The sequence below is a fragment of the Cnephaeus nilssonii genome, assembly GCF_951640355.1.
Source record: "Cnephaeus nilssonii genome assembly, chromosome: 22".
In the NCBI taxonomy this organism is placed as follows: domain Eukaryota; kingdom Metazoa; phylum Chordata; class Mammalia; order Chiroptera; family Vespertilionidae; genus Cnephaeus; species Cnephaeus nilssonii.
In genome coordinates, this window is record NC_137093.1 from 14309080 (window position 1) to 14334875 (window position 25796).

Sequence of the window (25796 nt, forward strand, 5' to 3'; positions counted from 1 at the left end):
CCAGGGCACCAGGCGTCTCTAGTGGCCACCATGGCTGCTGGTCTGAGCTGGTCTGAGCTGCCCACAGCCCAGGCTGCACCCCTCGTGTGGATGGAAACTCCTCCGTCTTGGGGTGTCTGTGTGGCTGTGCCCGGGGCAAGGTTACCCCATTCAGGGCCCTCCCCATCTCTCACTGCCCGCAGCACTCCCACTCTGAGAGCCCACAGCTTAAAAAAGAGCTCTTTATTCCACATTGCCCAATATTTTTACACAAGTAAAATAAAATGCATTTTTCTGTATATCGCGGGCCGGCGGGAGGCAGTGTTCTGGAACAAACACCGCCGCTGCTCCCTGTAAACATGATGGAGTGGAGATGGGGGTGGGTGGAAGGCGTCCATCAGGGAGGGCCTGGCTGCCCCTCGGGCCTGCTCCCGGTGCTGGCTGGCGGCATGGAGGGGGCCCCGTATGTACACACCCCTGGCTGCTGAGGCAGGCCTGGCTCTCAGTCGGGGGCTGGTCAGCAGGGCCTGAGCACGGTCCACAGCACCAGCGCCAGGCCAAGGGGGGCGAGGCTGCCGGCGAGGCCGGGAAGGGCCCCTGAGCCCTCTGCATCGCCAGCGCCACTGCCCCCACCGCCCGCCTGGCCCAGGCGGCACTGGCTGCGGGTACGGTTCTTCCGGGAGCAGCCTGGCCTCCGGCGAGGCCCCATGGTGGGGGGGCCGGGGGGCTCAGAGCCCTGGGGCCGCAGTGCGGTGAGCGGGGGCTCGGCCGAGCCAGGCAGGGTCCCAAAGGGGGAGTCGTTGATGTGCCTCGGGCCAGAGCTGTTGCCTGGAGGGCTGTCACCGGGCGGCACGCGTCCCTTGAGCGCATTGCCAGCTGAGGCCGGGCTACCGGCCTCCAGCACCGAGGCCTTGTCCGCGGCGTCCGGCTGGCAGCACTTGGGGAGCCCCGGCAGCTGCTCGTCGGCAGGCCCGCCAGTCCAGATAGCACGGGAAGGCCCAGCGGCCGTGGCGCAGCCTTCCAGGTCAGGGGCCGCCAGGCGCTTGAGGTCTCGGCCGGCCAGGCGCCGGGGCAGGCTGCAGGGCAGCTCGGACGAGGAGCCGCGGAACTGCTGCAGCCAGGCCCAGAGCGGGCGCGCCCGGCAGTCACACACCCAGGGGTTGTCATTGAGCCGCAGGTACTGCAGGGCGCGCAGGGGCGCCAGGGCCTCGGCGGGCAGCGCCGAGAGGTTGTTGGCGAACAGGTAGAGCGTCATGAGGCGGCCAAGGTCACGGAAGGCGTGTGGGTGCACGCGGGCCACTCGGTTCTGGTGCAGCAGGAGGCGGTCGAGGCTGTGCAGGCCGCGGAAGGCGCGCTCGGGCACGCCGGGGATGTGGTTGCCATGCAGGAAGAGGTGCGTGAGGTTGCCCAGGTCTCGGAAGGTGTCGTCAGGCAGCGCCTGCAGCCCGTTGTCCTGCAGGTAGAGGTACTGCAGGGCGGCCAGGCCGCGGAACAGGCCGGGGCCCAGCTCCTGCAGGCCGCAGCGGTCCAGGTGCAGCGTGTGCAGGCGGCCCAGGCCGCGGAAGGTGGTGGGGTCCACGGCGCGCAGCTGCGCGTTGTCGCTGAGGTCCAGCTGCTCCAGGAGGGCCAGGCCGGCGAAGGCGGTGGCGTCGATGCGGGTCAGCGCGTTCGAGTGCAGCCACAAGATGGTGAGGTTGCGGCAGGCGCGAAAAGCGGCGGCCGGCACGTGTGTGATGCGGTTGCCATGCAGGAAGATGCGCTGGCTGGCCGCGGGGATGTCGTCGGGCACGGCCTGGAGGCCCTGCTGAGGGCAGCCTGTTGTCACCTTGGGCTCGTTGTAGCACACGCAGGCGCCCGGGCACGGAGCCGCCACCCGCCACACCTGCAGCCACAGCACCCAGGCCAGCAGCCGGCTCCCTGTGGGCAGAGGAGCGGGCGGTTAGCTGGCAGGGAGCCCTGCGTGGGTGGGGGGTTGTGCCGGAGCCAGGCTGCCCCAGGACATGCTATCACCCCTGGGAACTCAGGTGCGGTGAGCCCTGCTGTACCCGCCATGTGGAACCTGCTAGGCCAGTGGTCGGCAAACTCATCAGCCAACAGAGCCAGATACCAACAGTACAGCGATGGAAATTTCTTTTGAGAGCCACATTTTTTTAAACGTAAACTTCTTCTAACGCCACTTCTTCAACATAGACTCGCCCAGGCCGTGGTGGTTTGTGGAAAAGCCACACTCAAGGGGCCAAGGAGCTGCATGTGGCTCGCGAGCTGCGGTTTGCCGACCACTGTGCTAGGGGAACGTAAGTTCCCCGGAAGAGGCTAAGGCCTGGGAGCTGGAGGCCAGTATTCCAACCCCGGTCAGCAATGTGCTCCAAGAGCATGTGCCGCCCGGTGACAGCCATCCAGGCAACATCTGGCTGGAGGCACATCAGCGACTCCCACTTTGGGACCCTGCCCGGCTTGGCGGAGTCCCTGCTGACGGCACTGAGGCCCCGGGGCTCCAAGCCACCAAGGCCCTCCACCACCGGCCCTCACATGCCGCCTCGGGGTTAGCCAGGTCCTGGCCAGGGCCCCCTTGCAGGCCTCCCAGACGGACACACACCTGCAGATACCTTCTCGGGCTCCAGCAAACGCAGACCCTGGGCTTTCCTGCTGTCCCTGTGGGTCCCAGCCCTGTCCCTGGCCTGTCCCCTGCCCCACCGGCCCACAGGCCAGGCTGGGGCAGAGGCTCTGGCAAACCCTCGAGGGCCAGACCGGCAGAGTCCTTCCGAGGAGCCCTGAGCTGAGGCTCATGCTCAGGCCTGCCAGGCAGTCAGCTGCTGGGCCCTCTTAGGCTATCAGAGGGGTGGGGCTGTGGCTCAGACTCTGTGCCCTGCCCAGGCTACCGGAGACACTGAGGCCCAGGGCTGCCCCAGTGCTGAGGAGGCCTCCCACCACAGGGAGCTGTGCTTAATGAGGAAACGGCAGGCACCTGGCCGAGCCCCCAGTGGTCCTCCTGCGGGGGCCCGGGGTTCCACCAACTGGGCCCCAGCAACCCTATCACAGGGTCAGGAGGCTGGACGCCTGAGGGCAGGTGGGTCCAGGGCTCAGAAGGGCGAGCCCCCCTCCAGGCAGGCTGCTCCCTCCTCTACACTCACAGCTGCTTCGAGAGCTTCCTGCCTTGGCGTGGAGCACCTGCAGTCTCCTCTCAGCCTCGTCTGCTGCTTGATCTCCTCCCCAGGTGAGCAGCTTACTCCTTCCCAGCCCAACAATCCTTGCACAATCCCAGCTGCCCTCGACCCTCCTGCCCAGGCATATTCTCAGCGCGTTCTACTCCAGCCCCAGGGGGCTACACCCCCATTCTTCCTCCCCCACTGAGGGGCCAGGCAGACCTGGGGCCTCACCAGTGAGCTACACTAGGCAGGTCACTACACCCCTCTGGAGGTGATGCATCCAGCCCTGGTCTCGCCAGCTAAGCTCAGTGCCTATCATCCCCCCCATCAGGGCTCCCCTCTTTGAACGCTGAAGGTCCTCTCTGCCTTCAGGAGTGAGTCTATTAAAATGTGACCCCCCCTGGGAGGGTTATGGCTTATCAGCTAACATGTGAGTTATCAGCTAACACCGGCCCCGACAGCGAACACCTTCCTTGGCAGCTAGCTATGCACAGGATTCTGCAGACACGACCGGGGCTAAGTGCTGGGGCTGGAGCCAGGAGGGAGGAAGGGGAGGACCATAGGCTAGCTTCCCCCGAGCCCGAGCCATGACCTTGGGGCCCCCTACCCCTGCCGGGTCCTCTCTGCCTGGGCGGGTCCAGACGCTCACCTTAAGCTCAGAGCCTCAGCAAACTGGCATGTACAGTGGTCACAAGGGGTGTGCCCTCCTGGACTCTGGTCCCCAGGTCCTGGATGCCCCCTCCCCACAGTCGGGGGGCCTCCTCTGTCCCCTGTCAGCTGCTGGGGACATGGAAGCCTCAGGACGGGGATCCAGAGAAGCAGGCCGGGCCCAGGATCCCCCCCCCAAGCCCTGTGGGCACCCCTCCTGGCTGGCCATGGGCGGGAGGCGGAGGGGCACCCTGGCTGTCGTCTGTTTGCATAGCTGACACCCTCTCCGGCTCTCCTCGCAGAGCCTCCTGGGGAAGCCAGGCCTCGTGATGCCAGCGCCCACCAGCACCTCACCTGCTGTCACGGGTTGTAACTGTGCAAGGAAAACATACTTCCTGTCTCCGAGGCCTCGGTGGAAGGGCAAGACCTGGGTGGGGGGAGGGGGGTGCGGGTACTCACCGACCGGGCCAGGCTCTGAACCTCCCTCAGCACCGAGGGCAGGCCACATCATGACTATGCCATGCCACCAACCGCACATGCCACAGACAGGGCACACACCAGCGGCCCGCTATGTCACCAGCCACCCATCATGACCATGCCTGCCACATCACCTGCCCAGTGCCCGTGGCTCCCAGGCCTGCAGCCATGGTTTGTGAACTTGGTTGGTGTCAGGTTCAGCCGACTTCCCCAGAATGGGGGCCGGCTGCTCTGGCCTGCAGCCCTCGCCAGTCTGGGCCCCCAGGAGACTTGAGCTTGGGGCTATATCCAAGCAAGGTTCCCTGGGCTTAGCTGCCCCGCCCTGGGAGTGGCTGGCAGAGCGGCCAAGTGGCCCAGCCCTGCCAGGAAGTGGGCATCAGGCACAAAGACACGGCTCCATTCTCGCCGAGCCAATTGCTTTCCAGAAACCAACTTCTGAGGCTCCGTCCTTCTGCGCGGACCCTGCTGGCAGCGCCGGAGCGGGTGGTGGGCTCTCTCCTCGCAGCAGCCACAGTAATTGGCTCCAACCCGGCCCCCCTTGGGGCCTGCCCGCTGGTCTCCATGGCAACCCCTCTGCTGAGCAAGCATAAGGGGGCATCTTTTTATGAGATAATCAAACCCAACTTTGCAGTGTGGGTTCATATTCCCAGCAGGGGGTTGGGGATGCCGGAGACCAAGCCGGGAAATGGGAAGGCAACTCCCGACCCCACCCCAGGGGCTGGACCCAGTCACTCCCCTGACCCCTCCAACATCCACTGTGGACTTCCACCCCTAAAAGGCCTCCCCTGTCCTGTCTCCCCATCCCATCCTTCCACCTGTCCCCTCAGCCTCTCCCTCCAGCCTGTCCTCCGTCTTCCCCGGCCTCTGCGGCCCCCCGCGCCAGGCCTTTCTGGCCTCTAGGTCTGCACTCTCGCTGGTCCCATCTGCCCATCAGAGGCCCCAGGCTGCACCCTGCCCCACCTGCCCACTGGCTGCAGCCTGGTCGCCTGCCTGCCCTCAGCCTCATCTCCCACCTGTGCCAGCCTCACTGGGTCCTGGTCCTCCGTGAGCACCCAGTGCCAGTTTGCCTCCAGGCACGTGTGGTGAGAAAACAGCCCTGCTGCGCTCCGGCTCACACACGTGGGAACCACGGCGCACACGAGGAAACAAGACGCTCATAGGAAACCAGATCACAACCCGCCCCTCCAAAGCCCCTGTGGCTGTCGTGACCCCACACACGGCTGCCAGGCCACCTGAGCCACCCACAAACCCAAACCGGTCCCTGAGCTTTGTGCAAACCCAAGCCATCCCTCTCCTGCCATCCCTAAAGCCTATTCTCTTCCCTCAGGCCTCAGTGCAGCGCCCTCCACGTGGAGCGGCTCCTGCCTGAGCCCAGGTCTGGCTCAGAAGCAGTGGGCACAGGGCTTGGTTGGGGGAGGACTGGCCACTCCCGCCTGGGGCAGGGTTAGGACAGTGACCGGATTCTAGTTGGGGCCCCTTCTGTCCAGGCAACCGAATGGAGCTGGAATGACAGCTGAGGAGGCCGTGGAGCCAAAGGCCCCAGAGCCTGGGAGGCATCAGGCCTGGGCGTGGCCCTGCAGGACACCTGCACGGCTCACCCTGCACGGCTCACCCTGGGCAGCGTCTGCACAGCAAAGGTCCCCCTTCATGGTCACTGTGTGGGGACAGGGGGAAAGGGAACGTGGAGAGGTACAGGGAGGGGAGAGGAGGGAGGTGGAGAGAGGAGGAACAGGGAGGAAAAGGGAGGGGAGCCAGGAGGGGTAGGAAAATCTGGGGACTCACCACCAGCCGCAGGGCAGCAGCCAGTGGGCAGGTGGCTGCTGAGATCAGCAGCTCAGGAGTAGGATCGCAGGCATGGCCAGCCAGGGGGCTTTGGTGTGTATTGTGGCCCCCACAACTCCAGGGCCCCCCAGCCTGGGCTGAGGTACGCAGGGGTGCAGCTCCCCTGAGGTCCCATGGGGATGCCTCTGCCCCCACCCAGTGAGGCTACAGAGATAGCCCAGGGCTGGTGGTCTTGGAGTCCCAGAACATTGGTTCAGCACACATACACACACACACACACACACACACACACACACACACACACACCCCGCCCCGGTTTCGACGCTTCCACCCTGCAATGGGGTGGCAGAAACTCCCACCTCAGGGGCTGTTATGAAGGCCCAGCAGCTGGTATAAAAGGTGTGAGTCAGAGCGGCATAAGAATCAATTTTCTTTCCCGTATCATGAGCCCATTTCACAGATTAGGAAACGGAGGCAGCGAGTCGTTAAGACCTAGAGAAGGTTTAGGAGCAGAGGTGGGAGGGCGAAGGAGCTATAGCGCATCCATCCCAAGCCTGAAGAGTGGCCACTGTGTGACCTCGGCAGGAATGGGGCCCAGGCTGTGAGGACGTGGACAGGAGCCAGGGGCACCTGGCTCCCTCCTGTGGCATTGGTGGCTGTGAGGAGACATCTCTAGGAAGGCTCTGAGCTGTTACCTGCCCCACCCCCACCCCCCGGGAGGCTGGGGTCAGTAGGCTGTAGAGAGGCTGAGCAGCCAGAGCACAGCCAGGACATCGGTCAGCTCAGGACCCTCTCGAACGCCAAAACCATCCGTGAAGGGTCACGGCACCGACCGCAGTTTCTAGGCAGAACAGGAGGCCATGGCTCAGCACACTGAGGCCAGAAATAGCTCCAGGCAGGGGCGGGGGGAGCCGGTGGTGTCCACACGCCGCAGAGGGTCAGGGCAGCGCTGTGCTCGCACTCCTGCCCTGGGCCAGCCCTCCACGAACCGATCCTCTGTCTCCCATCTGTCCCCCGCTCAGTCTTCACTCGCTTCTCACACTCGCCACCCACCTTCCGCCCGTCTGGGGCCCGCAGGCCTGTGCATGGGCAGCGTGCATGCTCGATGCATTTCCCAGGCCCTTCCCCGACTCCAGGTGCCGGGGGTGGGGAGGAGAGTGGCAGCAGCTCCAGTGGGGGGCAGCCCACCCTGGAAGGGGGGAAGGGGTGTGGCTGACACCCCTGCTGCCCGCTGTGCTCTTACTGATCTTCTCAGGGCAGTGGCTGCAGGAGGGGGCCTGGTCCATATGGGCCAAGTCACTGCCCTGGCAGGAGGGTGCTGGAGCCAGGGCTGGTCCGTTTCCAGGCAGCCCAAGGCCCCTCTCAAGTCAAGAAAGCGGCGGTCGGCGGGGGAGGGGCCTGGCCCACCTGAGAGGTGGAGGCCAGAGGGAACCCCCGGTGACTGAGGCCCCACTCACTCACTCACTCAACCTTCACTCACTTGGCAAAATGCACCAGGTGCTGCGCTGGGCACTGAGGCCCGGGACCGGGATGCAGACCCTGACTTGTGACAGTGTGACCCAGGAGTAGGATGAGCGCAGGCGGTCACCGTGCCATGTGGCACGTGCCACGTGGGGAATTTCAGGTGTCACAGAACCTCGAGCTGGCTCCAGGTGTCAGAGGATGCCAGGTGAGGAGCCCTAGAGCCCACTGCCAGGGTCAGGGTCCAGGCAGACGGTCTGATGATCAGGATCCGTGGCCTGGAGACTGGGACAAGGCTGGGCTGCTGGCCTGGAAGGCTCTGGAACCTCGCCCTGTCCAGCCCACAGGTCTCCCCCTGCCCACCTCCCACGGCCCGCACTCCAGGGAGCCCCACGCTACGGGCTGGTGGTACTAGCATCTGGAGGCTCTGCCAGCTGAAGATCCGTCCACCCTAGGGACTTGGCCAGCATCCCTTCCCCTCTATCGGGCCACCAGCACACACCTGCTGCTAATTACCTGGAGAATTCTGTTTCCACAACCAGCTCATCAGTTTCCTGGCTAATTGATTCCGACATCAGAGGATTGCGTCCCCAGAGAGCACTCACGGTAAACCGGCCAGTGGCTGACATGCCCCTGCCCTGGGGGGGTGGGGGGGCTCAGGAAAGGGGTACTCCTGGTGCTAGGGCCTGGGATCTGCCTTGCTACACACCTGCCCCCACTCCCAGCGGCTCGCCCTGACTCCTCCCCATCGCCAGGGCCAACAATGCTGGGTCCTGCCCTCCTCCCCCACCCACCCATCCCTCCTCTTCCCAGGACCCTGCATCTGCCACCTACACAAAGCTGACCCTTCTTGGGAGGCCCAGAGTGCACGATCTTGGGAGGGCAAAGTGCAGGAGCACGCAGTCAGGCTGCACACAGTAGGAGAGCACACTCAGAGTGCATGCTACGTGAATGCACACTTCGGGTACATACTCGGGCACATGCTATGGGAATGCATACTTGGGGTGCATGCTGTGGGAACACACACTCGGGGTTCACGCTGTAGGACCACATACTTGGGGTGCGTGCCATCGGAGGACACAATAGGAGTGCACTCTTGGGCCTTCTGTTGCCGAGGCCTGGGTGGGTCAGGGCCCAGGGGCAGCGGACAGCAGAGGGGTTGCTGTGGCGAGGCGGGGCGGGGCGGGGCAAACATGGGAGCCCCTCCCAGGAAGCAGGGCTGGTGGAGGAGAAATCAGGAGGGCCTACCCTCACGTGCTCTAGAGCCCGCGGCCCTTGTCAAACCACTGGCAAGGCAGGCAGGCGGCCTCGGCTCGAGCAGGATTTATTTGCTACGAAAAGACAAGTGCGGATCTGGGGAGGCCCTTGTCGCGTCGCCCTCTGGGATCAGCCCATCTTGCCTCTCAGCTGCCTGAGATCAGCCCCGGTCTGGGTGGAGCGGCTGGATTGCAGCCCTTCCGAGCTGTCCCAGAACAGCCACGCTCTCACGGACATGGAGCAGGGGGCTTAGGGGCTCCGAGACTGAGCTGGGGTGGCGAAGCCGGGAGCAGCCCCGTGGAGACCATGGAGAAGCCCAGAGCGGACTGGTGAGCGTCAGGGGTGCGGTGCTTTCCAGGGGTTGAGGGTTTTGAGTCAGGGAATGACCTTCTCGGCCTGAGATTCTCCCATGGAGTCACCACCAGGTAAGGCCAGGCGGCCAAACGGCAGCCCTTGTCAGAGCCAATGGCCCTCGTATCTTCTACCCACTGGCATCCAGCAAACCAGCCCGCCGGCTGCTGCCTATCGTGGCAAATAACGTGTTGTGGGCGGGCAGTCCCACCTGTGTGCTTGCTGTGGTTGCTCTAGGGCAGTAGTCGGCAAACACATTAGTCAACAGAGCCAAATATCAACAGTACAACGACTGAAATTTCTTTTGAGAGCCAAATTTTTTAAACTTAAACTATATAGGTAGGTACATTGTTATTAACTTAATTAGGGTACTCCTAAGCTGGCCTTTGCTAAAAACTCAAGGGGCCAAAGAGCCGCATGTGGCTCACGAGCTGCAGTTTGCCGACCACTGTTCTAGAGCTACCCCAGCGGAGCCGAGTGGTCCGACACGCCGCGTGACCCACACAGTTGTCATTACTTAGTATTTGGCCATTTAGAGAGAGAGTTTGCCGACCTGGCTTGTGATGGCAGCATGGCGAGCGCCTGCTGAATGTGGGGGCGGGGGTTGCTGCCTTCACCTTCACCACGGCCTCACGGAGGTCACTCCAACCCCCACCTAACGAAAAGGAGACTGAGGGTCAGAGAAGGCCACTGTCCTGCCGGGGCCGCACAGCAGGGATGGACAGGGCCTGGCAGCGTCTCATGGGGCTGGAGGGTGGTGAGGAGAGGAGGTGAACCTGAAACAGCCCACAGGTCAAAAGAAAAACAAGGATTTGGCTCAAGAGGCCGTGGGAGGGCTGGCCATCAAACGCGCACAGAGAGGACAACTTAAAACACAGACAGAACCAGACTGGCTGTGAGGGGAGCGGGAGGAGGCACCGATCTCCAGACCCTGCTGGGGAGGAGGAGGGTGGCGCTTCAGGGAGACGTGTCGATAGTTTTGGGGGACAGGGGGCTCTGGGGCAGCCAGGCTGCCCTGAGGGTGGCTCGCTGACCAACTAGCATTACACTGTCCATTTGGGCTGGGAGGAGGGGAAGCAGCTGGTCAGTCCCCAGGACGTCAGGGGTCAGGCCCAGCTTGATGGGGTCGTCCCCTTTAAGAACAAAGATGGGACGGCTTGGATTAGGAAAGAAGAGAGGCTCTAGGGTGTGGGGTCCCCGTGTGACCAGGCTTCCCTGGCCCATGCTGCGGACCAGAATTTCGAAAGGAAAGTGAACTGTGCAGGCTGCCATCACGTCAGCCATGTGCGAGGCCCTGGGGTCACAGGCAGCCAGGAGCTGACCCGGGGCCCCTAGGAATGCAGCCGCCTCACGCGAGGACAGGGAGCTCCAGGGGTGAGTGAGTGGTGGGCCAGTGCTGGCGGCCACCGGACACCCCTGAGCAGCACCGTGGCCGGGGACACCCCATTCCAGCACCAGTGCCTTGATGCCGCACGGGGCCTCTCCTGTCAGTCCTCTGTCCCGCCCCCAGCCTCACACAGCACCCACCACCAGGGGGGAGGGGAACAGGAAGGAAGGGGAGAAAGGGGAGAAATGGGATCCTTGGCCTCCCTGGGAATGGCCCCAGGTGCAGACTTCCCTCATTCCTGGAGGTTCCACCACATCCCACAGCACAGTGAGGGGGTGACTGTCAACCCCACTCCTCGGACAAGGGCTCTGGGGCTCAGAGAGATGAGGTGAGCACCAGTGATGTCAGGGACAGGGTCCCAGGCTCCACCCCACAGTCCCAGGAGGCCAGAGCAGGCCCTGACTCCCAGAGACCCACACGGCAGGCAGGGGCAGCTGACCCCCACCCCTGCAGTGGACCGGCATGCTCTGGGCTCCTGACCCCCACAGGGCCTTGTCCTCAGCCCGAGCCTTCTGCTCCCTGGGCTGCTGAGGTGGGCCCTGGGGTCTGGAGCTTTGGGCTCGGTGCACCCCCTCCCCAAGTGCCTGGGGAAGCTGCCGGCCCACACTGAGTCTGTTGCCTGCCAGGGACGTGAGGATGGCCATGGACCAGCACCCGCCTCCCTGGGGCCCCAAGATGCCTCCAGCCTGGAAACCCCACTAAGCGCCCACACCTGGGGCCCAGCTCTGTGGCCAGAGTGTTCTGTCTCCCCAGCGCTGGTGTGGGCCTCTGCTAATCCGACCGGTGAAGCCTGTCTCGGGTGAGGAGCCCAGATAAGGGAGGCCCAGCGTCAGGGGTGGCATCCCGGAGCCGTGCTGATGGTCTGCTTGTCTCAAGGCGGCTCCAGCCTGGCCTGGCAGCCCTGCTTCAGCCAGGAGAGGCGGCGTCTGGGTGGGAGGAGGGCGCAGCAGCCAGGCTGAGCTGCAAGCAATGCCTAGAGCCACTCCCCCGCCTCCACCAAGCTCAGCCTCAGCAGAGGGAACAGACTCCAGACAGGCCTGGAGCTCTCCCTTACGAGAGAGCCCCGTCCGCCCTTCGCACTGAGTCAGGTTGCTGCTGCTTCTCAGGCAACCCTGGCACACTCGGGGCTCCACTTCCCTGCCCACCCACCCCCCCGTGGGGGAGACGTGTTCATCCCTGAGGCCCACGATGATGGGGCAAGGAACAGGTGACGGGGCTGCTCCCCTGAAGAAACACCCAGAGACAGGGGCGCCCCAACTGTGGCTCCTGCCTGGTGGCCCAAACCCCGCCAGTCTCAGCAGAGCATCCGATCCCCTTTAGTGCTTCCCTAGTAGACGTGGCCAGGGAACGAGGAGTCTGGAAAAGGCGCCAATGGAGATAAGAGGGAGAATGGCTCTAGGAAGCTGAGACAGTGTGGGGAACAGATACAAGTTGGGGAAATCTAATCAGTGTCCTTGTAAGGATGGATAGAAGAGGATTTAAAACAAGAACAGGGTGCCGTGAACAAGGAGCCATCGGAAAACAGGAAGAGTGCCTGGAAGTTAAAAATAGGATTGCTAAAATAAAATAAAAAAATCAATAGAAGTGTTAGAAAACAAGGTCAAGGAAGTCTTACAAAAAAGAAAAATGAAAGAGAAAGAAGGGGGGGGGGCGGAAATGATGATATTCAGAAGACAAACATATAGGTCCAACATCTGTACATGGGGAGTTTCAGAAACAGAAAACAGGAGAGAAGAAAGTTACCAAAGAAATAATACCAGAAAATCTCCCAGAGCCGAAGACCTGGTCCTCCACTGGGCAAGCGCCTAGCACAACAAATGACATTCACAGAGCGATCTGAGGCCTCGGGAGGCCGGAGGCACCCAGAGAAAAAGCTACATGGCATCAGGTTTCTCCACAGCACACTGGGCGCCGATCTGCTCATTGCCGTGGCTTTAAAACTGCGAGGAGAAACGATTTTCAACATGGAATTCTGGGCCAGGCCAATGCAGTTTGAACTGATTGCTACCATTGAGGACTAATAGAACGATTACTCACTGTGCCTTCCTTAGAGAGCTAGTGGAGGATGTGCTTCAGCTAAAATAGGACATAAACCCTGAAGGAGGAACACATGGGGCCCAAGAAACATTGGGTGATGAAGGGAAGTCCTGGGAGCTGTGAGGGGTCTGTAGCTCCATGGCCCAGGTGGGGGCAACAGGACAAAAGCCTGGGGTGAGGCCTCCTTGGGGTAAAACCAGAGGCCCGATAGAATGCCTGACACGAAGAGTAAGCGCATGAGAGTGGCAGCTAGGACAAGAGGAAAAAAAAGGCAAAGTCAACCGTAAACTCCAGGAAAAACAGAAGGCCATACAAGAGTAGCGAAGAGCCTTTATTTACGTGACCTGAGCTTGGAAACACTGGTTATGAATTTAACTGGAGGTAGCAAGACAGCCATGCTGGGGAGTGTGCTAAAGAAGGGGGAGCCATGGCAATGTGAAGGTAACCCCTGGGGAAAAAATGAAGAATGAGGTAACAGCGGCTGCATTCTCGGACGGCGAACTGATTTTCCAGACCAGCCTCTGAGGGCTTGGGCGCTGGTTTTAACTTTGAGCAAGATATATAGTTGACCACAGTGTTGCCTTTCTAAAAAGACTGCACTGAAATCTCAGAGGTAGGGGCAAATAAAAAGGGGAACATAATGTGTGTCTGCCCGAAGGTGGAGGCGAACAGGGGTCAGAAGTAGGCGTCTTCCAGGTGCAGGAGAAAGTGGGGCAGAGAGCTCCAGCAGGGCGTGGCCTGGTGTCTGGTGCAGGGATGAGGCCCCACACACTCCACTTCAGCCCCTGCTTAGCCAAGGGTGGCCGAGGACGCGCCCCGCTGTCCCCTACCCCGTCTTCCCCCCCCCCCCCCCGCCACCCCCGGTCCCAGGGATAATCAGGCTCTTGGCTCCAGAAGCCTCTGAAATCCAGACATTTAAAGGGACAGCTTCCAGCCTGAAAGTCCATCTGTGTGCTTGGGCCTTCCACAGTCCAGCCGCCACTTCGCCTCACCCCTCCTCACCTCCGCCCTGCTCCCATCTCATAGATCTGAGCCCCCAACCCCAGACTGAGGACCCTCAGGCCCGGGGGAGGGTTCACCTTGGCCGTGGCTGAGCACAAACAAGCTTCCTTCGGCTTCCGCGAGGGTCCTAATCATGTCTCTGCAACTGAACCCACAGCGCACAGGCAGGGGGCGGCCACGTGAATAAGTAATTGCTCTTTTATTAACAAGTGATAAATTATTCCCATGTGATTGTATGTGATAACTCTTCCTTATTCGAAATCAATTTGGGATGGAAACTGTTGGCGGCTTCTCACCATCGAGGGTGGGAGAAGAAGGCGCCGCTGCCTTCTGGAAAACAGGTCAGTGTATTTCGGCTACTTCCTGAGGCGGATGCGCCTGGCGCTCCAGGCTGCAGAAGGGGGTCGGCTGCCCTGGGGGCGGGGCCAGGCAGGGTGGCCTCATTTTCTCAGTATTGGCCCTGGGGACAAGTAAGAGGTCAGCGCAGGTACCCCAGCATGGTCTCTCCCCACCCCCCACACCCGCCACAGAAACTCTAAAAGAAGCCTGGCAGACCCCATCCAGGGCACAGATGTCCCCAGAGCCAAGGATCAGGCTGGGGGAGGAGCCCCCAAAACCCAAGGCCTTGCGGGGACCACCACAGGCATTGGCAGCCATGGCTGGGCCATCAGGGATTGGAGGGTGCATCTGCAGGTCACATTCCATTCATTCCCCCATGGAACCCTGAGGACCAGAGCAGCTTGACCTTTCACCCCACAGAGGACCCAGCTGACCTCCCATACCTCCCTGCCCCGTAGACCCTGGCTTGACTTTATTAAGCCTGAAAAGGCATTGGCCTTTCCCCCCCAAAATTTTCCTAATGGTTTCACAACACCCTGTCCCCATCTGCATTCCCCATCCCTTCCTCCTCTAGCTCAGCGCAGGAGGGTTCCAGGCATAAGCCCAGGCGCGGGTCAGACAGACCTGGTCCCCCGCCCAGTGCCGCTGGCAGACCCAGCCTGCTCAGAGCAGTGCCCTTGGCCCAGGCCTCGGCATCTCTTCTGGTTAATGCATACTTAAAACCCTGCAACCCACTGGGCAGGCAGCCAGCTGCCTCCCTCCCAGGTCAGGCCCACAGGAAGCCAGACCCCGCCTACCCACCCCCCTTCAGCTCCTCCTCCCCAGCTGCCTCCCCCACAACCCTAGGGCTGCTGCAGGCCCATGAGGCTGGGTCACCCCCATCCCAGCCACTTGCAAAGCTCAGACACCACCAGTGACCTTGGCCTCTCAGGCCTGTCATCTGTGGAATGGGAGGTTGGGTCTGAGAACCTGACAAATCCCCAGGGGTGGGGCAACTTTGGTGAACCACCCCAGGGTCCCGAACACCGCCCCCACCTCCATCCACTGCCAGGGAGCCCCCTTCACCCCACACCTTGCTGCTCCATTTAACAGGTGCCTGCGCTGTTTGCTTCTATCGGTTGCCCCTAAGGGCTTCATGGGGCGGCACCACAGCTGGTGACCAGTACACAGTGGGAACTCCATAAACGCTTGTCACGTGAATGCAAGAAAAGCCCACCACTATGGGCAAGTTTCAAGGCTGTGCAGACAGCATTCCCTGGGGATGCCCAGCCCAGGAGAATCCACGGGGCACTGGGTGATTCGATTTAATGAGGTCCTGAGGTGGGATCCCTTAATGGGATGAGTCCTTCTAAGAAGAGATGCAGGAGAGCTGGTTTTCGTTCTCTCCATGTGAGATCCAGCAGGAAGGTGGCTGTCTGCAAACCAGTTAGAGAGCCCTCACCAGAACCTGACCCTGCTGCCCCTGGTCTCAGATTTCCAGCCTCCAGAGCGGTGAGAAGAAATGTCTGTTGTTTAAGCCACCCTGTCTGTGGTATTTTGCTATAATAACCTGAGCTGATTAACATAACTCCTTTCTTAAAACCCTGCTGTATTTCTCCAGATTTTCTGTAATGTACACAAACCGGTAAAATCGGCAGTATTTTTAGTTTGTTCTATTTGGTCGTGTGTGCTGAACTGGACGGGGCAGCCCTGCCCTGGAAAAGGTGGGTGGGGCTATCCGAGAGCAGCAGGATCCCTCCCAAAAGCCCTGTGCCTGGGGTCCCTGCCCAGGCCTCTGCCTTAGTGGGGCCTCAGGCAGGTCTCCCAACCTCTTGGAACCATTCTCTCACCTGGAGAGTGAAGATAACGAGACCCACCTCCCATGGGGCACAGAGGCCACACAGCTCCCGGGAGGAGGCGCACAGTGAGTACACAGCCCGCCCACCCTGCGGGAGCATCCAAAAAGTGCCTCATGTCGCCCCCAGCAGGGACCACGGTCCCCATCTGACGGAGGGGAGGTCAAGTCACAGTTAGAAAGAGCATGCTGGTGCCTAACCCAGCCTTACCCAGGCCCTGGCAGGCAGGAGCACTGGGCCTCGCCCCTGCTCAGGTAGCACCCTCAGGGATGCCCCCTCTATCCTCAGACACACACCCTGAAGGGCTCTCCTCCCCAGAACCCCTCCCACACCTGTTCCCCTCCCATACCATAGTCTGGCCCGAGGGGTCCTGCATGAGTGATATGAGGGGGTGGAGGGGGTCTTGACCCCGCCTGGGCCTCAGGGCAATGTGGGGACAGTGAACACAGTGGGCCACCTGGGGCTGAAGCCGCAGCATGGAAGTCTGCAGCCCCTCCCTCCCTAATCCCCACGCCTGGGCCCCTTGTCACTGAAGAGGATGGGCATGCCTGTGATCTGGAGGTGGGGGCACAGGGCTCAGCAGGGACACTGACACACACACACACACACACACACACACACACACACACACACACACACGCTGCTGCCACCCACCCCAGGCCACCCCAGGAGCCAGGCCAGGCTCAGGCAGCAGGTGAAGAATGGAGTCCATTAGGGCCACCATCTGTCTCGGCCATGATGGGGTCTCTCCGTGACATCCAGGAGGTATGTAGATAGAATATTTTTATGGGGAGAGTTTTTCTTTTGCCAATTTTCAAACAGGAAGCCACACACTTGTCACACCTGTCCCCGCGTCAGCCTCTGCCTGACATAAATTGGGGCTGAGGCGGGGAGATGAGAGACGGCCTGGACACGGCTGGTGTGCGGAGCCACGTGTCACTCAGCCGTGGCCTGGCTTCCTGCTGAGGCTGGGCGGGAGCAGCCTCCACCGCATCCACGGGCCCAAGAGCCCTAGGGGGGCCCCCCCGGCTTTTCTCTTGGCCCCCACGGGCTCTTCACCTGACCCCCACCTCCCTCCTCCTCTAGGGCCAGCCTGGACCCACCCAGAGGCCCCAGCGCCCATGCAGTGGACTGTCCCAGATTATTCAAGCTTCTTCTCCCTGCACGGTCACCTCCCCCTCAGCCAGCAGCTCCAGCACCTTTAAAATATATATATATAAATTTAAGAGAGAAGGGAGAGAGAGATAGACACATCAATGATGAAAGAGAATCATTGATTAGCTGCCTCCTGCACACCCCACACTGAGGATCGAGCTCACAACCCGGGCATGTGCCCTGACCTGGAATGAAACCATGACCTCCTGGTTCATAGGTCGACACTCAGCCACTGAGCACTGAGGCTGGGCATCGAGCACATCTTTAAGACCTAGGGCCAGTGTGACTTGGGGGGTGGGGGTGTCCAGTGGGGGCCCAGGCCTCAGGGTCCTCACCACCCTGCCAGCACCCACAGAGTGCTTTCTCTTCTGCAGACCTTGTGGGCTTTGGAGTGTCTCCTTGGAACCTGGGGGACCTTTAGGGTGGAAGGTGTCTCAAGAATCTAGGAGATTCTGCTGCCTGACACAGGGCTGGCCTGAAAATAATGCTGAAAAGCACGTGCCGAGAGGATGGAGGGAGAAGTGAGTGACCTTCGGGGACCTGTCTAGGGCTCTCCCCAGCCGCCACCCTGAGTGTGCACCCTGGCTAATCCCACCAAAGATGGGGAGGGCCCTCCCCAGGGGACGATGGGGGAGGGTTACCTTCTAGGCCACACATCAGACCCTGTCATGTGGGGAGGCCACCCGTGTGTTGGGGTAGGGGGTGCTCACTGCACCAGAGGGACAGTGACAGTCTTGTTGCTTTTTTAGTTGGCCTAGGGATCTTGGCCTTGGCTCCCAGGGAGACCTACCTACCAGCCCGGTCCCTGCCAGGCTAACCAGCCACGTCTCATATGGCCTCATCCCTCGGGAAGCTCCGATAGCTGGGCAGGGGCAGGACCAGCCAGCTCTGTGCTCTCTGAGGACAAGGGCTGGGTCTGGATGTGTCCTGGAAGAGAGAGCGGGGAGGCCTCACCAGGGCAGATGGAGAGATGTGGACAGCAGAGAGCATGGGGGAAGGAACTTGGCAGGCTCCGGGATGAGTCGGGTGGGCACGAGGGCCACTCCAGGTTCCTGGCTGGAGTGCTCTGTGGAGGCAGGTGGAGAGCTTCCTGGGTGACCTTGAGCCCCACAGCTCTCCCGAGATTGGCCAGGGTGGCCTTTCTCTGGAATTCTGCTTCGGGCCACATCTCTGGGGATGGGAGGTGGTTCTGGGCTGGAGGCCATACCCAAGGGGTAGGTGGCTAACCCTCCTGCTGCCCAGCCCACACCTGTCCAGGGACCGGGTGGGAAAAGGGGCCACCCCTCCCCCAGCAGCATGAGGCCAGTGCAAAGAGAACTGTGGGCAAAAGCCTCCACACAGTCCTGGCTCCCTGCGCCCCAGTCCTCACTTAGGCTGGATGGACCTACTGTGTGCCTGGAGCTGCCACAGGCCAGCCAGCCACCCCTGCTGGTCCTGTACACAGCCCTTCCCCCACTTCCTCCAGAGCCCAGCACTCCACATGCCTGGGACTTGGAGTGTTTTCCCACCCGCAAAGGCACTGAGTTGGTCCGCAGCCCTGGGTTACGAATGAGGCCTCCGGTGACCAGGAGAGGATGGGTGCTGCCCAAGGTCACACAGCGAGCTGACACTGCACAGGCGGATCCAACAGCTGCCCAGACTTGGAGGGGAGACTGCTGGCAGGTCCCCGAGCCTGCCCCATCTGGGCCCTGGCAGCAGGTGAGTAAAGGCACCATCTCAACAAGGTCACAACGGCTGGCTGGGGCAGACTGAGGACATGGTGCTGGGCTCAGGCGAGCGAGGGGGCAATCCAAGAGGGCTCCTGGGAGGAGGTGAGAGTCCCGGAGCCCCACCTTGGCCTGAGCCCCTCGGCACTCCGCCCGCTTCCTCGATGGGCCCCTTACCAGCTTCAGCCTCAGCCTGACATTTCCCGTGACATTTGCTGCAAAGAAATAGAGTCATAAACCCAAAGGTTAAATTTGCACATTGCCTCACACTGCCAGGGGAAGCACAGCCCCTCCACCCACCAGGTGCGTGGCTACAGGGTTTGTGCAAGATGGCCGGCCCATGCCCAGGGCCCAAAGGCCCCTTTCTCCGTCCTTCCCCGGGACCTCAGTCACCTTCTCCCAAAACAAGTTTGTGGGCACAGCAGGCCCTGAAGCGTGCTGCCCAGGGGTCCCGGAGGAGCCCTTCCCACCCCACTGGCCAACCCGAAGCCCTGAGACACCCTCTGGTCCAAGGAGCTCCAGCAGCGCCACTTAACCCAGCTGTCCCAAATCTGCTTGACTGCGTAACCCTTGTTCCACCCCCACCAGCATTCCATGGAACTTCGATTCCACGCGGCGGGATCTGAGGCAGCCAGGTAGGAAGGCCGGGTGCTGACCAGAGGGCTGAGGAGCATCCCCAGGACACCGGGTGGGTTCCCTGAACCAAGCCAGGCCAGCTCCTGACACCCCAGCCCCTCTACCCACCCTCCCCATGCCACCATGGGCCCAGCTCCACCTGCCAGGCCCACCTGGTCTCTGCCCAGGCAGTACCTCCCACCATTCCTCTGGCAGCTCTGCCCGCTGCCCTGCCTTTCAGCAACACCTCCGAGGCCTGGCTGTCCTTCCTGTGTGTGTGTGTGGTGGGGGCCCGAGGCTGTGAGAGGGTGCCTGACGGCTCCTCCTCCATCCTCCCGCAGGAGGGCCGGGCTGCAGGCCCACGTGGAGACAGGGCTGTCAGGACAGCTGCAGGGTGAAGGCAGAGGCTATGGGAAGGGGCCAGGAGAGAGGTGGCTGGAAGAGCCAGGGCTGGAATCCTGATCAGTATGGAGGCATATTCACTCACTCCCAGAGAAAAACGCAGAATCCGCCCTGGAAAGGTTGGGAGGGGTCGGGATCCAGAGAGGGGGTATGTGACCACACTTTCGGGGACCTAATGGGGCCTCCATGTGTGGAGTGCATCTCCCATGTCCAGCCCCACAACCATGGGCAGCATGAGAGGCCAGGGCAGGTTCACAGAAACAATGGCGCATCCCCAGGAAGGGACTCTGCACTCACCACTAAACCCATGATGCCCAAGAATAGTCCCAATGTGCAAAATGTTTAAAATACAGCGACAAAAGAAGAAACTGCAGCACAAAACACCCGTATGGTGGGACCTGGCAGGCCCACGCACTCCAGTGATGGTGCCGGAAGATGCAGGGGTGTGGACAGCATGCTGTCCTCTGGCTAGGCTTCCATTTGCGGCTCTGTGACCAGCTGCCCTTCAAAGAATTTAGTCCTATAAACTCAGGAGGCCAAAGGCCACATCCCTTTCACGACCTGGCTCGGAGGAGGGTCTGACAGTCCAGGAACGAATGAAGGAAGGAAAAAATGAATGCGTAACTGAATGAGAGAAGGTGTGGGTACCTGAATGAGCAAACAGTGTCTGGGATCGGGCTGTTGGACGGTGCAGAAGCAGGCAGGCCACAGGGCAGGGGACACTGAGGGGTGCAGAGGAGACAGAGGCTGGGCCCTGAGAGAGAGGACAGCTGTGGGTGGGGTGGCCAGGCAGCATCCTATGGATCTTGAGGCCCTGGCCCTGGGTGGCCTCAGAGGGTCAGGCAGCCCTGGGGGTGACGGGGTCATTGGTCAGGGCCTACCAGGCTGGGGGTGGGGCACACGAAAGATACTGACCAGGCACAGTCAAAGGCCTTCAGGATCCCCACAGTAGAACCCGGGGTGGTTGGGGGCGGGGGGGCGGGTCACTCCCTCCTTCCCACACTCACCGACACACTGGTTCCCTCACACACCATTCACTCATTCAGTAAACTCACTCATTCATCGCGGAACACCTTCCTTGCGCTGTTTTCCTGACCCCTTTCCAGATGCACAGACTGAGGCTCCGTGGAGACTTTCTGGCAGCGGGCCCGGGAGAGCAGGGATCTCATCCCTGGGGCGGGGGTGGATTCCTTCCGCTCCACCAGCCAGGACCCTCCTGGTGCTGCACCAGCTGCCAGAAATGGCTAAGCGACGAAGCCATGCCTTCAAGGCCAGGGCAGGGAGCGAGGAGGAGCCCGCGCTGCCTGTGGGTGAGCGGGAGTTTCCTGGCCTGGGGGGCAGCAGAGGGAAGATGAACTAGAGTCAGAAACGGTGGGGGAGGCACAGCACAGGCCCTGGCCTGCCCGCAGCCTCCTAGGACGACAGAACTTCCGGAGCCCCCGCACATCCCACAAGCCCTCTTGCTTGTGGAGACCCACGGGGCCAGGCTGTCTTCCCTGAGCCTCTCCCTTTCCTCCACCCCGGCCCCCGCCCCGGCCCCGGCTTCCAGGGACCCCAGGGAGAGGGCCAGTCCGGACAACAGGACCCCGGCTGCCCATGAATCTTCCATAGAGAGGAACAGAGGCTCCGGGGTTCTGCAGGCTTCCTGCTGGTGAGGGGCAGAGCAAAGATGCTGCGCCAGCTTGGGAAATACGTAGGTGGCTGCCGCCCACCTCCCATAGTGTCCTCTCCCTCCCTGCTCCCCTGCCTGCCCCTGTTCCCCTCTCCAATTCCCCTTGCCTTTTAGGGGGCCTTTATTTCCCCCTCAGTAAATGGGCAGGAGGGAGGGGCCGTGTTGGCAGTGCGGGAGTTCCAGAGGACTTCCCTGCATGGGACTGGCCTACGGGGGTGGGATGGTGGTCTTCCGGGTATTTTGAAGGTAAGAGACCTGCGGTCAGAACTCATTGGGGGCCTCGGCCTTCAAGTGCCCCCAACAACCACTGAGGGAAGCCTGGTTACTGGCCCATGTCACAAATGAGGAGACGGAGGCATGGAGTGGTGAACTGTCACACTCAAGGTCATAGCCCCCAGCGGGTGGCTGAGCCAGGACCCAAATCCAGGCCATTGCCGTCCTGCCACCCCACACTCAGGAGCCAGGAGCCATCGTCTGTCTCGGTCCTCGAGGGGGAGCTTGCTTCTGCCGCACAGACGGAAAGACAGGCTGAGACAAAGGGGCGTGGCCAGCCTCACTACCTGTCCCGTCATGGGACCCACCCTCACCCACCTTATAAGAATGACTGGCTTGTCCCCATTCTACAGACAAGGACACTGATGGTGGCAGGGGAGCCGGCGGTGTGACTCTGCCTCCCGGGGCCCCGGCCTGGAGTCCTCCTTACCACAGCGAGAGGGAGTCACCCACACCCTTATCTCAGAGCCCCACACCAGACCCGAGGTAGGTGACACACCATGGAACCCCCTCACCCTGGAGAGACCGAGGCACTGGGGGCAAAGGCTTCCTAAGGTCACCCTGGGTCGGCCATGGGGAGGGCACATTGTACCTGCACCCCGCTGAGCTGAGCAGCAGTCACTGCTGAGCCTGCCGGGGCGTCTGGCCAATTTGTCCCTGTGTTGACCTCCAGATTTGAAATGGGCCTTCCCTGCCCAGGTGGGTCCCAGCCCCCATCGGCCACCACTGCCCTGCCATGGGGGAAAAGGAGTGTCCGGGAGCCGGTTCACCTCACACCCTGGGCTGGGGCACTGAACTAGCCCCCAGCACCCATTCCCAAGGCCTCTGCTGCAGATTTGGGCAGAACCCGGCCACAGCCCACCCAGGCACACAGGGGCACCTACACCCGGAAGGAAAAAAGGCACATGCTGAGGTGTCCACAGGCACATACGGTCATGCGTGCAGACACACATGTTCACACGCATACCAAGTTACACATACACAATCAGGCCCGAGGGGCTGTGGAGGGGAGACTCCCAGGACATGGGGCTGGCGGACAGAGCGGGACCAGGATCCTGTAGACGGTTTCTCGCCTCCTCTATCTGTGAGCTCCAGCTGCCCAGAGCCTCCCCCTTAACACGTGCATGTAGGCACAGGAGTGGGTCCTGCTGAGGGGCACCAGCATGTGCTAAGCATGGAGATCACAGCAAGTGTGCTATGTACGTGTGTGTGTGTGGCCATGGGCATGCAGCCGGGGGCGATGATGCGGGTGTGCATCCATAGCATGTGTGCACGTGCACACTGGGGCAGCCTGGCATGTGTGTGCACACGCGGTATGCAAGGGTGCAGCCCTTGTAGACACGCGCACGTGTAAGAAAACGTGTGTGCAGCCTGCGGCACTGTGGACATCAGCAGGGCAGCCCGTGGGGGTGCCAGGGGAGCACTCTTCAGGCAGAGCATGCAGTTGGGTCCCCAGCCCCCACTCTCAGGACTTCATACCAGGTAGGGGGAGGGGTCCCATGAGGGCTTCCAGGGATGAGGCACTGTGAGCCCTTCAGCCCAACCCGCAGGGGCCCTTAGGCTGCAGATATGGGGGCTTGGGTGCCTCCTCTCATTACTGGTCCCCTGGAGTGGCAGCGCTAACCCCGCACCCCATCCCTCTGCTGTTGCCAACGCCCCCATTCATTCCGCTGCGGCCTGACCCCAGAGACAGGAGAGGTCCTGAGTTGAGTCCAGCGGGGCAAGGGTGGAGGAGGTTGATGCCCCCACCCCTGCTAGGCACCACGTTTCTGCACACATGGTCATTAACCCCTTCGTGGCCGGGATGCTCCCAGGCTGGACCGCGCCCTTCCAGTCGGCAGCCTCCACCCCGGGCCCCGGCCCCGGCGGCTTCAGGGGCCACCCCGATCCGCCGCCTCTGCCTCCGCCGTCGCCTCCAACTTTCCCGGGAAGCGGCAACTTTTCCTGCCGCCGCGGGCTCCGCCCTCCCGGGGCCGGGCACCCGCGGCCCCAGTCGGTGCACCACTGCGGTGGCCCTCACCGCCGCCTGTGACCCTGCCGCTTTGCCTGGACCGCCGGGACCGGCCCTGCAGCTCTGGGACCCCCCCACTCCCCGCACCCAGCGCCCCACCCAGCGGCCGGCTCGGGCGCGGCGCAGCACTCACCTCCGCCAGACGCCTTCTTCATCGTCGGGGTCGGGCGGGGCGCGTCGGGGACCGAAAGTCGCTTCGGGGCCGGCGCCCGTCTCCCCGCGGCCGGGTCCGCATCCAGGCGCCGCCGCTCCGGCCCGGCCCCGGCCCGGCCGCGGGACGAGGCTGGGCGCGCTCCGCTCCGCCAGTCAGAGGAACTGGCGGGGCCGCGGAGCGGAGGGCGAGGGCGGCGGCGGCGGCGCGGATCCGGAGCGGATGAATGTTTTATGGGATCATGTGGTCTGACGCGCGAGGAACCCACCCGGTACCCACGCCGGCCCGGCCGGGGCGGGGCGGGGCGGGGCGGGGGCGGGGCCTCGCGGCGGGCGGGGCGCTCACCTGGGCGCGGGCCGGGGCGGGGCGGGGGCGCGGGCGGCGCGGGGCTGGAGGGCGGACGACGCCCAGACGAGGGGCGCAGGCTGGGCCGCAGGAGGCGCTCCGCACGCCCGGTGCACCGGCGCCGCGCGGCCCCAGACAAAGGCGGCGCATTTCTGAAGAGGCGGCGGCCCCTACAGGCGGCCGCGGGGATGGCGGCCTTGGCCGGAGCGGGCTGGGGGCGCGGGCCCGAGGGCGTGGCGGCCCGGGTTGGCCAGGGTGTGCGGGTCCCCAAAAGTGGCCAGCCACCGATTAGGGCTTTGTCTGGAGGCCTGAAGATGGGGGAGGGAGGAGAGGCGCCTCTGCCTGGCCCACTCCCTTTCTCGCCTCACGGAATTCTGGAGCCCCAAAGCCCAGCAGCCCTTTGCTGGAGTGGGACTGCTCTACTTTCCAGTTCAAACACAGGCTCCGAGCTCCAGAGACGTTTGAAGCCCCTCACCCAGATGTTCCCAGGCTTGGGACCTGGGTCTCCCAGCTGCCACAGCTCTGTGCGCGGGAATCAGGCACTGCGGGCTGTGGGACAGGTGTCCTTTGCCCCTTAGTCAGCACCTTGGCCAGCGCCCTCCTCACTGGCAGCCCATTGGCTGACTCCCGGATGTTGGCTGTAGGCTTTGGCTGGGGTAGGTAGGTGGGGGCCTGCCCTGAGGCGGGGCTCATGCCCGGCAGAGGGGGAGCTGAGCAGGGCTGGGTGACAGGCCAGTCTGCCTCCAGCAGGACATGGCTCACTGCTCAGGCTGAAGTCGTGGGGAGGGTTCAGTAAGGCACATCTACAGGGTGTGGGCAGGAGCAGGACAGCATGAGGGACAGTGTCCTCCCTGGGTGGGCAGCTAGGGAAGGCATATGACAGCTGCTGAGGAACCGGTGGGGATGGCTTGACAGAGGCTGCAGCCTTTAGTCAAGGGGCACAGCCAGTCCTAGGGATCAAGCCCAGAGAGATCCCGTGGGAAGAGCCTGGTGGGACACTGCCCCTGTAATGTAGTCTACTCCCATCAGTCCCTGGGAGGCCCTGCCTGGGGGCGGAGATGACAGACCATTTGGGCCTCATTGATCTGTGTTCCCCAGGCTTTCTGGACACATGCCCTTGAGGCCCAGGAGCAGGCATGGGCTGGAGACTGCTCTCTAGGCTGATCCTTATCACTCCTTGCCTGCTCTGGGCTTCTGCCTGAATTGCCCCCTCTCAGACCCATTACGCATGAGACACAACCTCCTATAAGCTTGCCCACCCCTCCAATGGGGTCTGGCACTGCCTCATTCCCACCCGCTGGTCCCCAGGGCCAACCTCCATGATAGCATGGCAGGCCTTGAAGGGCCCTCCCAGCTGTGTGACCTCAGCTCACCCCCCTAGTCTCTCCGAGCTCAGAGCAGCATGTGGATGAAGCAGACATTCATGCCTCCTGGGAGAGGTCAGCTGGTCAATGTCCCTCATTTGTCCACCTCTCCTGTCCCCTGAGAGGACCATGCAGGGCCCTGCGGGGAGAGTTTGAGATGTTCCCTCAAACTCATAGAATCCAGCTAGGACGAGGGGATCCTTCTGCTGTGGCCAGTCCTGAGCTGGGGCACAGGGACACAGCTTGACTTCCTTGGAAGGTCACTGCTTCCATGGGCTCCTTGATTCCATCCTGGAGAGACAGGCCTGTGATGGCGTTGCTCCAGCAGCCCGCTGGGGTCCCTGGGCCAGCCAGTTTCTCAGCGCCCTCCCAGGGAGGAGTGGGGAGGTGAGACACGGTGC

General features: G+C 62.3%; 1 protein-coding gene across 1 annotated transcript; it reads right to left on the minus strand.

Moving 5' to 3' along the window:
• Positions 1-305: 305 nt before the first annotated feature.
• RTN4R (reticulon 4 receptor) lies at positions 306-23944 on the minus strand. Its single transcript, XM_079762340.1, has 2 exons — positions 23669-23944; positions 306-1896 (listed from the first exon to the last, which is right to left on the minus strand). Exons 1-2 carry the CDS (start codon positions 23688-23690, stop codon positions 497-499), a joined length of 1422 nt encoding a protein of 473 aa, XP_079618466.1. The 5' UTR covers positions 23691-23944; the 3' UTR covers positions 306-496.
• Between the last annotated feature and the right edge of the window lie 1852 nt (positions 23945-25796).